We start from the raw sequence: 16,190 nt of genomic DNA on the forward strand, positions 1-16,190 counted from the left end.
AATAATAGGTACTTTATTGATCCCGAGTGGGAAATTATTTCATTACAACAGCATTTAAAAACACACTTAACAACAATAATAAATATAATAATAATATTAACTAATAATAAAGTACAAAATAATAATATACAAAACAGTAATTTACCAAATTGCAATAACAATGTATGAAATAATAAAACAGAGATGATTGTACCATGATGTGTGTTCCCCTGTTGTACAGAGATGAACTGTTGTACATGCTTATTGCATCTAGTAGGAAAGATTTTCTGTAACGATCCATGTCACCGCAGAGATAAATAAGCCAGTTCGAAAGAGTGCCTCGCTGCATATTCAGTCAGTCATGGAGATGAGGGCACGGGGATGCAGATCAACAATATTACACCTCAGTACTGCTGATTGTCATTTATCACTTATTTTAATTGACTTGTTTCAAATAGTACAAATCAAATATTGGTAATGCATGGACAACTAAAACCTGAACCATTTTCACCTGGATGCCTTATGTTTTAAACATAATGAGCAGAAATTGAAAAAAAATCAAAAGAAATAAATATATATTTCCTTTTTGAGTCTGCTCATCCCTTTCTTGTAAACAGCCTTATTGTTGGCTTTCCTCTCAAGTCTGTTGTTCAGGTGAACAGCCAAGTATTTATACCATAAATAATTTTTATTAATCTAATATATGAGAAATATAAAATATAAAGCACATTGTAGTCGCATTCACAGTGTCATTTTAGGAGCAACTTTCATTAATTCTCTTCCACCTACCTCTCTGCCACACTTCCCACATGTTTTATGGCAGCACACCCATGTAAAGTTATAACTAACTTTTACAACAGCTATCTCAAAGCAGAGACAAGTTGATATCATGTAACTTTTTGCACTCCTCTTTCTTTCTTAGTGTCATTTGCTGCAGTATCACTAAGTGGAGACTCTCTAATCATAATGTCTAAGGCCCCACTTCATCTGAAACATAAATGCGTTCAGGATTCCTACTGAAGAAGTCTGTGTGCTTCCACTTTCAATCCAAGGTATCCGTGCCTGAGCTCACAAGCATTCTGGAAGCATCAATATGGCAGTACTGAATTTAGAAATGAGAAATGCTGGCTATGAGCAGGAAGTTAAAATTAGATAAAGGTGAGTCCAATTTGCTTTTGTCTGAAAGTTATAAATGTTTAATTGTGAGTTTTAAGTTAATCTACCAAAAACATATTGAATTTTACTCTGATATCGACAATTAAAAATACACTTGGTGAGAGAATGCCAAGGAGGATATCGATTTATTGACCCAGTTTGTGAGATTATTGCCTTTCTCATGAAGAGATTTACAACGTTGCTAAGACAGGGCACTTACGTTCCAAGGAATGTACTTTTTCTAAGAGATGAACAGGCAGTGAACGAACCTCATGACGGAATTACTGTCCATAAATGTAAAATGTAGGCTATAAACAAAAGTGCTCGACCTCAAGCTCTGAAGGAAAATGTTATCCATGCTTTTCATAGTCAATTAATTATTCTGATGGACGAGTACTTTATGCTAAGGGCTTTGGGGCACTGTTGAAGGGTGAGGACACTGAAACATTATAGGATTGCCCTCCCAATCTATAGACCCATGTAATAAAATAGAACAAACATGTCATGCCATAGATCAGTAATGAAAGAATCTAGAAATCTGAAAGTTGGCTTGTGAGTTAGTTTTAGCATTAGAATATGCAGTACATTCTTAGTTTTTTCTACAATTCTAATGGGCGCTCAATAGATTAAAGGAGGATAATTTTAATTTTCCCCATTGAAAGTTGTTGAGTTTCTTTTTCAGATCTGTTTTTGAGGTATGAAATTTGTAGGTGGGCTTTACATAAGAACTTTTGGTCTACCTGAACCAAATAGAGAACTAGAATATTTGTGCAACAAGTTTCTATGGAAGACCAGACATGATTTTAAATAGCAAACACGAGGAAATCTGCAGATACTGGAAATTCAAACAACACACACAAAATGCTGGTGGAACACAGCAGGCCAGGCAGCATCTATAAGGAGAAGCACTGTTGATGTTTTGGGCCGAGACCCTTTGTCAGGACTAACTGAAAGGAAAGATAGTAAGAGATTTGAAAGTAGAGGGGGGAGGGGGAAATGCGAAATGATAGGAGAAGACCGGAGGGGGTGGGATGAAGCTAAGAGCTGGAAAGGTGATTGGCAAAAGTGATACAGAGCTGGAGAAGGGAAAAGATCATGGGACGGGAGGCCTCGGGAGAAAGAAGGGGGGGGGGGCGGGGAAGAGCACCAGAGGGAGATGGAGAACAGGCAAACAACTAAATATGTCAGGGATGGGGTAAGAAGGGGAGGAGGGGCATTAATGGAAGTTAGAGAAGTCAATGTTCATGCCATCAGGTTGGAGGCTACCCAGCTAGTATATAAGGTGTTGTTCCTCCAACCTGAGTGTGGATTCATCTTGACAGTAGAGGAGGCCATGGATAGACATATCAGAATGGGAATGGGACGTGGAATTAAAATGCGTGGCCACTGGGAGATTCTGCTTTCTCTGGCGGACCGAGCGTGGGTGTTCAGCGAAATGGTCTCCCAGTCTACGTTGGGTCTCACCAATATATAAAAGGCCACACCAGGAGCACCGGACGCAGTATACCACACCAGCCGACTCACAGCTGAAGTGTCACCTCACCTGGAAGGACTGTCTGGGGCCCTGAATGGTGGTGAGGGAGGAAGTGTAAGGGCAGGTGTAGCACTTGTTCCGCTTACAAGGATAAGTTCCAGGAGGGAGATCAGTGGGAAGGGATGGGGGGGGAATGAGTAGACAAGGAAGTCGCGTAGGGAACGATCCCTGCGGAAAGCAGAAAGGGGGGGTGAGGGAAAGATGTTTTTAGTAGTGGAATCCCATTGGAGGTGGCGGAAGTTACGGAGAATTATACGTTGGACCTGGAGGCTGATGGGGTGATAGGTGAGGACAAGGGGAACCCTATCCCAAATGGGGTGGTGGGCGGATGGGGTGAGGACAGATGTGCGGGACATGGGAGAGATGCGTTTGAGAGCAGAGTTGATGGTGGAAGAAGGGAAGCCCCTTTGTTTATAAAAAGGTGCCCATGGCTACGCCCTTGGTTTGGAGGAAGTGGGAGGAGCCAAAGGAGAAATTCCACTAGACAGAGGAGAGTGGTGGTAGAGGGGAATTGGTTAGGTCTGGAATCCAAAAAGAAGCGAAGAGCTTTGAGACCGTCCGGGTGGGGGATGGAGGTATGTAGGGACTGGACGTCCATGGTAAAAATAAGGCAGTGGGGGCCAGGGAACTTAAAATCATTGAAAAAAATTCAAAGCGTGAGAAGTGTCACGAACATGGGTAGGAAGAGTTTGAACAAGGGAAGATAAGACAGTGTCAAGGTATGCAGAAATGAGTTAGGTGGGGCAGGAGCAAGCTGAGACAATAGATCTACCTGGACAGGCAGGCTTGTGGATCTTGGGTAGGAGGTAGAAACGGGAAGTGCGGGGGTGGGAACTATGAGGTTGGTGGCAGTCGATGGGAGATCCCCAGAGCTGATAAGGTTGGTGATGGTATAGGAGACAATGGCCTGGTGCTCCTTAGTGGGGTCATGACCAAGGGGTAAATAAGAGGAGGTATCAGAGAGTTGTCATTGTGCCTCGACCAGGTAGAGGTCAGTACGCCAGACAACAACAGCTCCACCCTTATCAGCAGGTTTTATAGTGAGGTTGGGATTGGTGCAGAGGGAGCGGCGAGCAGAGCATTCAGAAGGAGTGAGGTTGGTATCGGAACAGGGTGTGGTGAAGTCGAGACGGTTGATGTCCCGTCGGCAATTAGCAATAAAGCGATCCAGAGCAGGTAGAAGACCAGAGCGGGGTGTCCATGAAGAGGAGGAGGATTGAAGACGGGAGAAGGGGTCTTAAATTAAATTAAATAAATAAATACATACATACATACATAAATACATAAATAAATTAAATTAAATTAATTACTAAATCCAAGAGAAAGGACTAAGTTTAACGAGATGTCATAAAAATGCCTTAGATATTATTACAGCGGCTGCTTACAGTGACCAAGGAATTTTAATTTGGATGCTTCTAGTGGAATTGGAGGAACTTCTTAAATACTGTTGGCTAAATATCAGTCAAAACCTAAATGTACTGGCTGACTCATCGTAAGGCATTGTTTCAATATTTAATGGGTGCCCAATGACATGGGTAGGATGAGTGGTGAGGTTCTACATAGGGAGTTCAGGGAGTTACTATGTTAAAAGTACTAAGTTAGTGGGAAAGTTTGTTAATGCTGCATAGTGAGGTTCAAACTAGAGATGCAGGGGGATGGGAACCAGAGTGCTAAATAGTTAGTGGAGAGGTTTTGGAGGCAGATGTTGGTAGAACATCAGACAAAGTTAGGAATACAAAAGTTGAACATGGTGCAGTTAGTGTCCTGAGCTGCATATACTTCAATGCAAGAAGTATCGTAGGAAAGGCAGATAATAGTACTGATGGTGAGGTTTCTGGTTTACAAACAGCAGCAATGTGTAGTGAGGAGAGGCTATTGATGGGGCAAAACTGCAGTCAATGGGATGAGCTGCAACATAAAAGACGGACAAAATCGAAACGGGGAATACAGGACTAAGGTGTTATATTTGAATGGGCACAGTATATGGAATAAGGTAGATGAATTTGCAGCACAGTTGCAAGTTGGCAGGTATTGGCATTACTAAATCATGGCTGAAAGAAGATTGTAGCTGGGAGCTTAATGTTCAAGGATGCACATAGTATAGAAAGATAGGCTGGAAGGCGGAGGGAGCAGCTTTGCTCTGTCGGCAAGAAATGAAATCAAATCACTAGAAAGAGGTGAGTTAGGTTGGAGGGCGTTCAATCATTGTACACAGAGCTAAGGAACTGCAAGGATAGAATGTTCTGATGGGAGTTGTATACAGAGCACCAAACAGTAGTAAGGATGTAGTCTACAAATTACAATGGGAGATAGAGGATACATGCCTAGTAATCATAATATAATCGAATTCACCCTGAAATTTGAGAAGGAGAAGCTGAAGTCAGATGTATAAGTAGTAGTACAGTGAGGTATTACAGAGGTGTGAGAGAGGAGTTGCCCAGAATTGATTGGAAAAGAGCATTGGCAGGGATAACAGCAGAGCAGCCATGCCTGGAATTTCTGAAAGGCACGGGATATATATGGTGCAAAGAGGAAGAAGTATTCTAAAGGCAAGATGACACAGCTGTGCTGATGAGAAATGAAAGCCAACATAAGATCAAATGAGAGGACATACAGTATATAGAGCAAAAAATAGTGGGAAGATAGAGGATTGGATAGCTTTTAAAAACCAACAGAAGGCAACTAAAAAAGTAATTAAAAAGGTTAAGATGCAAGATGAAAGTAAGCTAGCCAATAATAATAAAGGAGATACCAAAAGTTTCTATGAATACATAAAGTTTAAAAGAGAGACAAGAGTGGATATTGGATTGCTGAAAAACAATGCTGGAGAGATAGGTATGGGGCAGCGGGGCATTTTGTAACAAGTTACAAAATGGCAGACGAACTGAATAAGTAGTTTGCATCAGTCTTCACTGTGGAAGACACTAGCAGTATGCTGGAAGCTCCAGGTGTCGGGGGTACCATAGCCAGAGAGAAGATTCTTGGGAAACTGAAAAGTTTGAAGGTAGTTACGTCACCTGGAGCAGATGGTATACACCCAGGGTTCCGAAACAGGTAGGTGAAGAGATTGTGAGGGCATTAGTAATGATCTTTCATGAATCACTACATTCTGGAATGGTTCCAGAAGATTGGAAAATTGCAAACATCACTCCACTCTTCAAGATGAGAGAGAGGCAGAAGAAAGGAAACGATAGGCCAGTTAGTCTGACCCCATTGGTTGGGAAGACGTTGGAGTTGAAATGATACCTCAGGGTACTTGAAGGCACATGATAAAATAAGCTGTAGTCACCATGGTTTCCTCAAAGGAAAGTCTTGCCTGAGAAATCTGTTGGAATACTTTAAAGAAATAACAAACAGGATAGACAAAGGAGAATTTTCAGAAGGCCTTTGACAAGGTGCCATACATGAGGCTGCTTAATAAGTTACGAGCCCATGGTATTACAGGAAAGATTCCTGTATGGATAAAGCAGTGACTGATTGACAGGAGGCAAAAAGTGGGAATAAAAGGGTTGGCTGTCGGAGACTAGTGGGGTTCCACAGGGGTCTGTATTGGGACTGATTCTTTTTACGCTATATCTCAATGATTTGGATGATGAAATTGATGACTTTTTTAAAAGGTTTGCAAATGCTATGAAGATAGGTGGAGGGGCAGGTAGTGTTGCGGTAGTAGAGAGGCTACAGAAGGATTTGGACAGATGAGAAGAATGGGCAAAGAATGGCAGATGGAATACATGTTGGGAACTGTATGACCATGCACTTTGGCAGAAGAAATTAAAGGGTTGCCTTTACTAAATAGAGAGAACATATTAAACAAAAGTAAGGCGCAAGGGGACTTGAGAGTTCTTGTGCAGGATTCCCTAAAGGTTAAATTTGTAGGTTGAGTCTGTGGTGAGGAAGGCAAATGCAATGTTAGCATTTATTTCAAGAGGACGAGAATATAAAAGCAATGATGTAATGTTGAGACTTAAATAAGTTCTGGTGCGGCCTCACTTGTGAACAGCTTTGGCTTCTTACCTGAGAAAGGATGCGCTGAAACTGGAAAGGGTTCAAATGAGGTTCACAAGAATGATTCCAAGGTTAAATGGCTATTCATATGAAAAGTATTTGATAGCTCTGGGCCTGTATTCACTAGAATTCTGAAGAACAAGGGGTGACCTCGTTGAAACCTATCAAATGGTGAAAGGCCTTGACAGAGTGGATATGGAAATGATTTTCCTATAGTGGGAGAGTCTATGACCAGAGGACATAGCCTCAGAATAGAGGGGCATCCTTTTAGAACAGACATGAGGAGGAATTTCTTTAGCCAGAGAGAGGAGAATCTGTGGAATTTGTTGCCACATGAAGTCATGGAGGCCAAGTCTTTATGTATATTTAAGGCTTAATTGGTCAGGGCATGAAGGGATATGGTGAGGAGGCAGGAGATTGGAACCGAGAGGAAAATTGGATCAAACATGGTAAATTGGCAGAGCAGACTTGGTGGTGTAAATGGCATAATTCTGCTCCTATATCTTATTGTTGCCCTCCAACCCACTGGATCAATTCCAGAATCTATAAAAGTTTGAACAATGATATTCATATAAACCTTCACCAAAGCCCCTACCTTCAAAATTCTGTTATGTAGATTGTCAGGTGCTTGGGATTTTCCAGCTTTCAATCTTAACAATTTCTCTAATACCTTTTCTTAAAAAATAAATGAATGTTAACTTTTTTTTAAGCTCCCATTCTGACTAAGCTTTGACTCTCTAGTATTTCTGGCAGAATTCTGTTCTTTCCACAAATGTACTTATACTCAAAAATTGTGTTTAACTCTATGCCATTTGCTTTTTCCTCTTTATAAACTCTCATGTCTACAAGGGTCTCACATTTGCTTTTAATCATCCTATACTTGTTATGTATCTGATGGAGCTTTTGCAGGTTTGTTTAAATGTTTCCTGCTAGTTTACTGATTCTGTTCCATTTTCCCATGCTTGGCTTTCTTTTGCCAAGTTTTAAAATACTCTCAATCAACAGGCCTGCTGCTATTTCTGGAAACATTAATTGCCTCTTACTTTGACTTAATGTATATTTAATTTTTCTTTCACCTATTGTCAGACTAATCTTTCTGTTAATAAGAAATTAAAAAGGTATACTTTAAAGCGACTTCAGTTTCACAATTACTCAAGTCAAATTAGGGCCTGTGAATTTGGTGTACAGTTTCAAAAATACAGGTATTTCTTGAAGGTCTAGCCTTTCTTGTTTCTATGATCTTATCCTGAAGTGCATTAACTCTAAGACTGATGTACCTTTATAAAGTTGCTATGGTATTTTGCTCCGATTTTAAATGGCAAGTACAGATTCCTGACTACAAATTAAAGGTTTACAGATCTCCATTTTTCAATGGGGTGATATCCAGCTTTCTGAATCTCAGTGATTCAGCCTAGATTTTAGGTTGTAAAAGTAGATGCCTAACTCGCTGTCTGCTCAGATATACCTAGATGCTTACTGTAGGTCAGAAACTGAACTTGCTGAATTAAGCTTGAAATACTTGGATCAATCTAACAGCCAGCACTTGTTGAGCATTCCTCCAAGTAATACCTAATTGTCAGCTGATTGTGCAATATTACATCACAGGGAGAGGTCAGAACAAGTCTCATCCACCAAAAAGTTGAAGAAAATGGTAGGCTGGCTAAAAACAAGCACACAGTTTAGACAATTATCCAGGTGAAAATAGGCTACATTGGCTGTGTAGTGTTTCATTCTCCCTTTGCTCAGAAGTAGCCTAAAAGCTCAATATAATGCAGGGTTGGTCACAGGTGAACCTTAATTTTTCTGGCACTCAAAAGCACTCAAAGGCTATTTCAAACCATCAAGTCTATTTCTGGAAGCATTGTAAGTCTCTTGATTTGATGTAATGATAGCTTTAATTTTCCTATTGGTCTTGAACAGATCATTGTTCCTATTAAATGAGAATTGTAGAAGACTAAAACCGTTACATTTATAAGATCAATAATATTGCTAATTAATTAAAAATAAGAAACTGAAGGAAGTATCTCAACAAATGTTGACATCCTTGATGATGAGAAGGCTCAGCATGTGAAAACAAGGTTGAAGCATACGTAACCATCTTTAGCCAAAAGAACTCTATGGATCCATTATCTTCCTAAGGGCATAACTGTTATAGATGCATGTCTTCAGTCAACCTCCTTCATTTTCATTTTTCACCATAGTCACAGTAGCAGTAAAGCTGTTTCCTTCGAATGAATTTGTGACTTAGTTTTGTTCACATCTTTTTTATTACTGATGGTGTAGTGTCCCATGTATTTCCATGCATCCGTGTGTAGAAATCCTCATTTTTCAATAAACTCGACAAGGTTGATGAAAGTAACCTCGTGGTTGTGTTTATCCAGTAGCTCACAGGCAAACCATCTCCATTCTCCATTCCCTAAGCATATAAAATAACTTCTTTACAGCAATCAATATACTAATAGGCATATCAAGCTCTCACATGAACTGAACATCTCTTATTGCATTACAACTGACTCTCAGAAAAAAACTGTCATCTTGAAGAGCTTTCACATCTTCTGATTTGATATGTTGCCAAGAAAGAGCCTTTTTCATACAGACTGATCCAATTTTGTGCTTATTATCAAAATGTTCCTGTAGTAAAGCCTTGGCCTTCAGATATCCTTCCTCCGGGTTAGCTTGCTGGCAACTTTTGTCAAACTTTCTAGGGTAACCTCCAGTGAACTGTTCGAGGAAAAGAGAAACGCTTGCCATAATCATCAGTCTTGCCTTCAGTGCTATTCTTGAAAGCCCTTTGAAATGAATGATATTACAATGGATCGCCATCAAAGATTTGAATCTTTTAAGCAGAGATTCATGAATTGTTGTTCCATCACTAAACTTGCTATTTCCTTTTGCATCTTTATAGCCTCCAGTGCACTAATTTAGACTTTAATTATCTATACTGTAAATGAATGTCCTCAGAAGCACCTTGTGCTATTGGATGTGGCATAGGTTCAGAGTGCCTCCTCGATGCAGGCTGAGAGTCAATATCCCGAGAAACCCCCTGGGGTCCAAACTCGTGGCTCACAGACATTTGAGGAACAAATGTATCCACACTGACATCGAGTATGTTGGACTTTCTCTGCACCATGTCAACATCGGAACTCTCACCATTGCACTGTCCTGCTGGAGCGTGTTTAGCACCCACAGCACTTGAAGCCCTTAGCACTCTCACTTTAGCTATCTGTGCTGCGATTCTTCCTGGACCTAAGCTGTTCTTTCCTTCTCTATCGGTGCTTGTTTCCTTTCCGTAGCCGTTCTTCCACCTGCTCCTCTTGTTGTTCCAGCGCATGTTTGTCTTCCAGTGTTTGTTGCTGTGCAAACAATGCAGCTAAATTAGCCTCCAGTTTGATGCCTGCCAAGGAGAGCCACTCTACTGACAATAGAACTTGTTGCATCCATTTTGGGTGTACTGTTTGCCGCTGTACGTCTCCCTGAAATTCAGTCGCAGCATGCTAATTTCCTCCAGCAGTTTGTCCTTCATCATCATACGTTTACTTCAGTCATTGTCCAGCCTCTGCTGTGGCTGGAGCAGAATCAGAATCAGGTTTATTATCACTGGCATGGGTTGTGAAATGTGTTAATTTAGCAGCAGCAGTTTGATGCAATGCATGGCAATATAAAAAGAAAGATAAACAATTCAATCAGTAAGTATATATATGTATATTGAATAGATTTTAAATAGTTCAAAAACAGAAATAATATATATTAGCCAAAAAGTGAGTTAGCGTTCATGGGTTCAATGCCTATTTAGGAATCAGATGGCAGAGGGGAAGAAGCTGTTCCTGAATCGCTGAGTGTGTGCCTTCCTGATGGTAACAATGAGAAGAGGACAAGCCCTGGATGATGGGGGCCCTTAATAATGAATGTCATCTTTTTCAGGCTCCACTCTCAGAAGCTGCCTTGGGTACCCAAGATGGAGCTGACTAATCTTACAACTTTCTGTAGCTTCTTTCAGTCCTGTGTTGTAAGCCCCCATAGCAGTCAGTGATACAACCTCAAACACGAGGAAATCTGCAGATGCTGGAAATTCAAACAACACACACAAAATGCTGGTGGAACGCAGCAGACCAGGCAGCATTTATACGAAGAAGCACCGTTGATGTTTTGGGCCGAGACCCTTCATCAGGACTAGCGGAAAGAAGAGATAGTAAGAGATTTGAAAGTGGGAGTGGGTGGGGGAGACTTGAAATGATAGAAGACAGGAGGGGGAGGAATGAAAAGTTGATTGGCAAAAGGGATACACAGCTGGAGAAGGGAAAGCATCATGGGACGGGAGGCCTAGGGAGAAAGAAAGGGGAGAGGAGCACCAGAGGAGGATGAACAGTAGGCAAGGAGTGATTGTGAGAGGGGCAGAGAGAGAAAAGAGAAAAAAAAGGATAATTAATAAATGAATGAATGAATGAATGAATGAATGAATGAATGAATGAATGAATGAATGAATGAATGAATGAATGAATGAATGAATAAATAAATAGATAGATAAATAAGGGGTGGAGTAAGAAGGGGAGGAGGGGCATTAACGGAAGTTAGAGAAATCAATGTTCATGCCATCAGGTTGGAGGCTACCCAGATGGAATATAAGGTGTTGTTCTTCTAACCTGAGTGTGGCTTCATCTTGACAGTAGGGGAGGCCATGGATAGACATATTAGAATGGGAATGGGACATGAAATTAAAATGTGTGGCCACTGGTAGGTACACTGACAGAGTGTTGGTGTTCAGCGAAATGGTCTCCCAGTCTGTGTCAGGTCTCTCCAATATATAGAAGGCCACACTGGGAGCACCAGACGCAGTATACCACACCAGTCAACTCACAGGTGAAGTGTCACCTCACCTGGAAGGACTGTCTGGGGCCCTGAATGGTGGTGAGGGAGGAAGTGAAAGGGCAGGTGTAGCACTTGTTCTGTTTACAAGGATAAGTGCCAGGAGGGAGATCGGTGGGAAGGGATGGGGGAGACAAATGGACAAAGGATTCATGTAGGGAATGATCCCTGTGGAAAGCAGAAGAAGGGAGGGAGGGAAAGATGTGCTTGGTGGTGGGATCCTGTTGGATGTGGTGGAAGTTACGGAGAATTATATGTTGGACTCTGAGGCTGGTGGGGTGGTAGGTGAGGACAAGGGGAACCCTATACCTAGTGGGGTGGCAGGAGAATGGGGTGAGAGCAGATGTGCGGGAAATGGGAGAGATGTGTTTGAGAGCAGAGTTGATGGTGGAGGAAGGGAAGTCCCTTTCTTTAAAAAAGGAAGACATCTTCTTTGTCCTGGAATGAAAAGCCTCATCCTGAGAGCAGATGTGGTGGAGATGGAGGAATTGTGAGAAGGAGATGGCATTTTTGCAAGAGACAGGGTGGGAAGAGGAATAGTCCAGGTAGCTGTGAGAGTCCGTAGGCTTATATTTGATATCAGTGGATAGGCCGTCTCCAGAGATGGAGACAGAAAGATCAAGAAAGGGGAGGGAGGTGTCAGAAATGGACCAGGTAAATTTGAGGGCAGTGTGAAAGTTGAAGGAAAAGTTAATGAAGTCAACGAGCTCAGCATGCGTGCAGGAGGCAGCACCAATGCAGTCGTCAATATAGCGAAGGAAAAGTGGGGGACCGATACCTGTATAGAGTTGGAACATGGACTGTTCCACAAAGCCAACAAAAAGGCAGGCATAGCTGGGACCCATGCGGTGCCCATGGCTACATCTTTGTTTTGGAGAAAGTGGGAGGAGCCAAAGACCTGTACAACCTGTCAGAATGCTCTCCACGATACATCTATAGATGTTTTTGAATGTATTTGTTGACATGCCAAATCTCTTCAAACTCCTAATAAAGTATACCACTGCCTTGCCTTCTTTATAACTACATAGATATGTTGGGACCAAGTTAAATCCTCAGAGATCTTGATGCCCAGGAACTTGAAACTGCTCACTCTCTCCACTTCTGATCCCTCTATGAGGATTGGTATGTGTTCCTTCCTCTTACCCTTCCTGAAGTCCACAATCAGCCCTCTTGTCTTACTGATGTTGAATGCTGGGTTGTTGCTGCGACATCACTCCATCTGAGTGTCTTCATCTGAGATTCTACCAACAATGTTCGTATCATCAGCAAATTCATAGATGGTATATGAGCAATGCCTAGCCACACAGTCATGGATATAGAGTGAATACAGCAGTGGACTAAGCACATACCCCTGACGTGCATCAGTGTTGATTGTCAATGAGGAGGAGGTCTTATCACCAATCTCCACAGATTGTTGTCTTCTGGTTAGGAAGTCAAGGATCCACTTGCAGAGGGAGGTACAGAAGCCCAGTTTCTGTAGCTTATCAATCAGAATTTTTGGAATGAAGGTGTTAAACATGGAGCGAAGTCAATGAACAGCACCCTGACATAAGTATTTGCATTATCCAGGTGGTCTAAGGCCTGGTGAAGAGCCATTGAGATTGCATCTGTCAGAGACCTATTGTGGTGAAAGGCAGTGGGTCCAAATCCTAGCTATGACCAACCTCTCAAAGCATTTCATCACCTGAGTGCTACTGGGCAATAGTCATTGAGGCAGTTAACACTACTTTTCTTAGCCACTGGTATAATTGTTGCCTTTTTGAAGCAGGTATGAATTTCCGACCATAAATGTGAGAATTGAAAATGTTCTTGAATTATCTTTCCAGTTGATTGGCACAAGTTTTCAGAGACTTACCAGGTACTCCAGTGGGGCCTTCTGCCTTGTGAGGGTTCACCCTCCTTAAAGACAGCCTAACGTCAACCTCGAGACAGAGATCTCAGGGTCACTGAGTGCACCAGGGATCTTCACAGCTGTAATTATATTCTCCCTTTCAAAGTGGGCATAGAAGGCATTGAGCTCATCTGGTAGTGAAGCATCACTGTCATTCATGCTATTGGGTTTCACTTTGTGGGAAGTAATGTCTTGCACACTCTGCCAGAGTTGACGTGTATCTGATGTTGCTTCCAACCTCGCTTGCGTAGCTTTCAGTTTGTTTATCTTGTTCTGAAATAGGAATTAAAGTCAATAAAAAGTTATGTTTCTTAGCAACATCTTCACAAAGATTTTTTTTAATCACCCAGATGAGACTGCACTTGTGAGGCATCTTGCTCTTCTTTTACTGGAAACTTCTAATTTACAGAATTAAATCATTAATCTTCTTAGCCATTCTGTTGTAGCCCTTCTTATCATTGTCAATTTTAATCGCCAAAGCTTTCCCAGTAAGTTTAATTTCTCTTTCAGACCTGATTTCAAGGCCATTGCTTCCAGCTTGACTCATATTGCTTTCCAAGCATGCAAACCAGATGAAGAATTAGCATTCAATTCAGATGTTGACAATCAAAGAATTTCAGCACTTCAACAGAACCAAGTGTGACCTTCATAAGCAAACACCACACTATAGAGTTCTCAGTCTACGACGACCATTCCAAACTGTGTTCCAAACCCAGACACACAGCATAAATCAAAAAAAGGTCAGTATTTGCTACAAGCTCTCCTGGCAGTTGTGCTTCTAATTTCTGAGACCTATCTGAATGCTGATTGTTTGGCATAACAGTCGAAGTCTTCTGTTGACAGAATGTTGAAGAATTTTATTTGATCCCTTATTAACGACTAGCAAAACTTAAGCGATGAAACTTAAGTGTAACTAAGTGGTAACAAAAGATATGAATTGGTCCTCAGCACCAAAGTGCCCAGAACAAAGTGTAAATATGTAACTTATTCTCTTCACTTTTACCATTGTTATGCATGTACCACAGCTCTGAGGGGCTGAAGGGTGCGGGGTAGCTCCCTCCTTTGTGAGAATCGCAAGATCACTATTGATTTGGGTCAGGAGACCCAGGAAATGAGACAGAGACGTGCGGAATGTCTCGTTCCCCCGGTGATATAAAGCGACGGGATACGGCCATTGTCTCTTGAAGACGAACTTGTGTATTGCAATACTGTGCGACGTGGAAGCCCTCAAGCAAAGTGGGCTGGTTGAGGGAGGGATTGCATCACCCCCAACCTGATTGACATCTGTGACCCTGTGAGTCAGGATAAAAGAGGGTCTGTGGGAACAGCCCCTCAGACGCACCAGAAGAAATGCTAGCGATCCCGTAATAGCGGAAGCCGGTGGGGAGGCCACATGCATTCGGTTCCCATGTGCCCCAGAAACCGGTGCCCTTTTCCACGGAAAAACGGCTTTTAGCTAACAACGGGGAAACCAACTCCCAAAAGACTCGAAGGATTGGCATCATAAAAGAACTGGGCAAGTTTAAACCATCTCTCTCTCAAACCCAAAACGCTGCAGCTTGAACGAACTAACAGTGACTTTTATATTTCCATTGGACAATACATTATCCCCTAGACAACGATAGAGCTATTTCTTATTGATTATTATTATACCCGCACTTTTAGATTTAGTATTGACGACGTATATTACCTGTATGTTTGCATTGATCTTATTTTTGTGTTCCTTTATCAATAAACACTGTTAAAAATAGTACCATCAGACTTCAACGGACCTCTCTATCTTTGCTGGTAAGTGACCCAGTTACGGGGTTCGTAACACCATTCACTTGACCTGTTACTACTGAACACAAATGTACAACACAGAATACAATGCAAATAGAAAACAGATGCATGGCTCCTACATAACTTTTGAAGTCTTTTCAAAAATTCTGGTTGGAAAATTAACTAGTCTGGCATTAAATTAAGATTTCCAGGTCAGAGTTCTAAATTCCTGGCATGTTTTTCTAACTTTGGCCTTGAAGGGCCTGTTTTAAAATGATGTCTCTGTCCTGCCCTCTCCAAACAGCAGAAACAGTTTTCCCCATGGGTTCTCCTTAATAGTTCAATGTTTTAATCAAAACATTTATAACCATCAAAACTTAGAGAATGCAGATCTAGTTTTGAGCACACCGAAAATCCACAACATTGGAAATAAGATCAGAAATATTGCACAGCTTTTAAGAGAAAATCTTGATTAAATGGAGAGAAAATGAGGAGTGGACTACTGGGCATTGATTAAATTTAGGCTTTTCATGAAATAGGAAAGCCTACTAGAAAAACTGCATTCCATTTTATACATGTAAATTGATACAGAGGTAGTGGGTCATATTATGTATGAGAATCATAGGTTTCTGTTAACCAGGTTGTTGAGCAACATTGGACAAAAAGGACTCTGTGAGAAAAATTCGGATAGATTAGTCATCATTTTTGACTGCATTTCAGGATTTAGTAAGTGTTCCTTAGATGAGAAATATCTGTACATTATCATCATGGGCTACCATAGGAAATGGGAAGCCACTTTCCTTAACATCATCTGTGGGTACTTTACAGGAATTTCTCATCAGACACAGAGGGATTGAATACTTCAACAAATATCAATTGACAAGAGTCAGCATAAATTTGTGAATAATATGTCAGGTCACACAAAGCAAGGATGAATGGGAGTGTGTAACTCTGTAAATTATTCAGTGAATAACATGCCTTACATATCACCCATACTAATCT

The 16,190-nt window shown here is 41.3% G+C and overlaps 1 protein-coding gene across 7 annotated transcripts in view; it reads right to left on the reverse strand.

The window, feature by feature from the left end:
• Positions 1-16,190, reverse strand: part of LOC132402015 (phosducin-like) — a 145,703-nt gene that overhangs the window by 86,292 nt on the left and 43,221 nt on the right. For 2 of the 7 annotated variants that reach the window (XR_009514776.1, XR_009514775.1), the window contains exon 2: positions 12,680-13,700. The exons of 1 other annotated variant lie outside the window; for it this stretch is intronic. Coding sequence is in view for 2 of the 6 variants with exons in the window: in XM_059984461.1 (XP_059840444.1) it covers positions 11,539-12,501 (963 nt within the window). In the remaining 4 variants the exon portion in view is untranslated. Of the gene's footprint in view, positions 1-4; positions 13,701-16,190 lie in introns of those variants that run through there. 4 more of the 7 variants (XR_009514777.1, XM_059984461.1, XM_059984462.1 and 1 more) reach the window with 4 other exon arrangements.

Source organism: Hypanus sabinus, chromosome 11 (assembly GCF_030144855.1).
Source record: "Hypanus sabinus isolate sHypSab1 chromosome 11, sHypSab1.hap1, whole genome shotgun sequence".
In the NCBI taxonomy this organism is placed as follows: domain Eukaryota; kingdom Metazoa; phylum Chordata; class Chondrichthyes; order Myliobatiformes; family Dasyatidae; genus Hypanus; species Hypanus sabinus.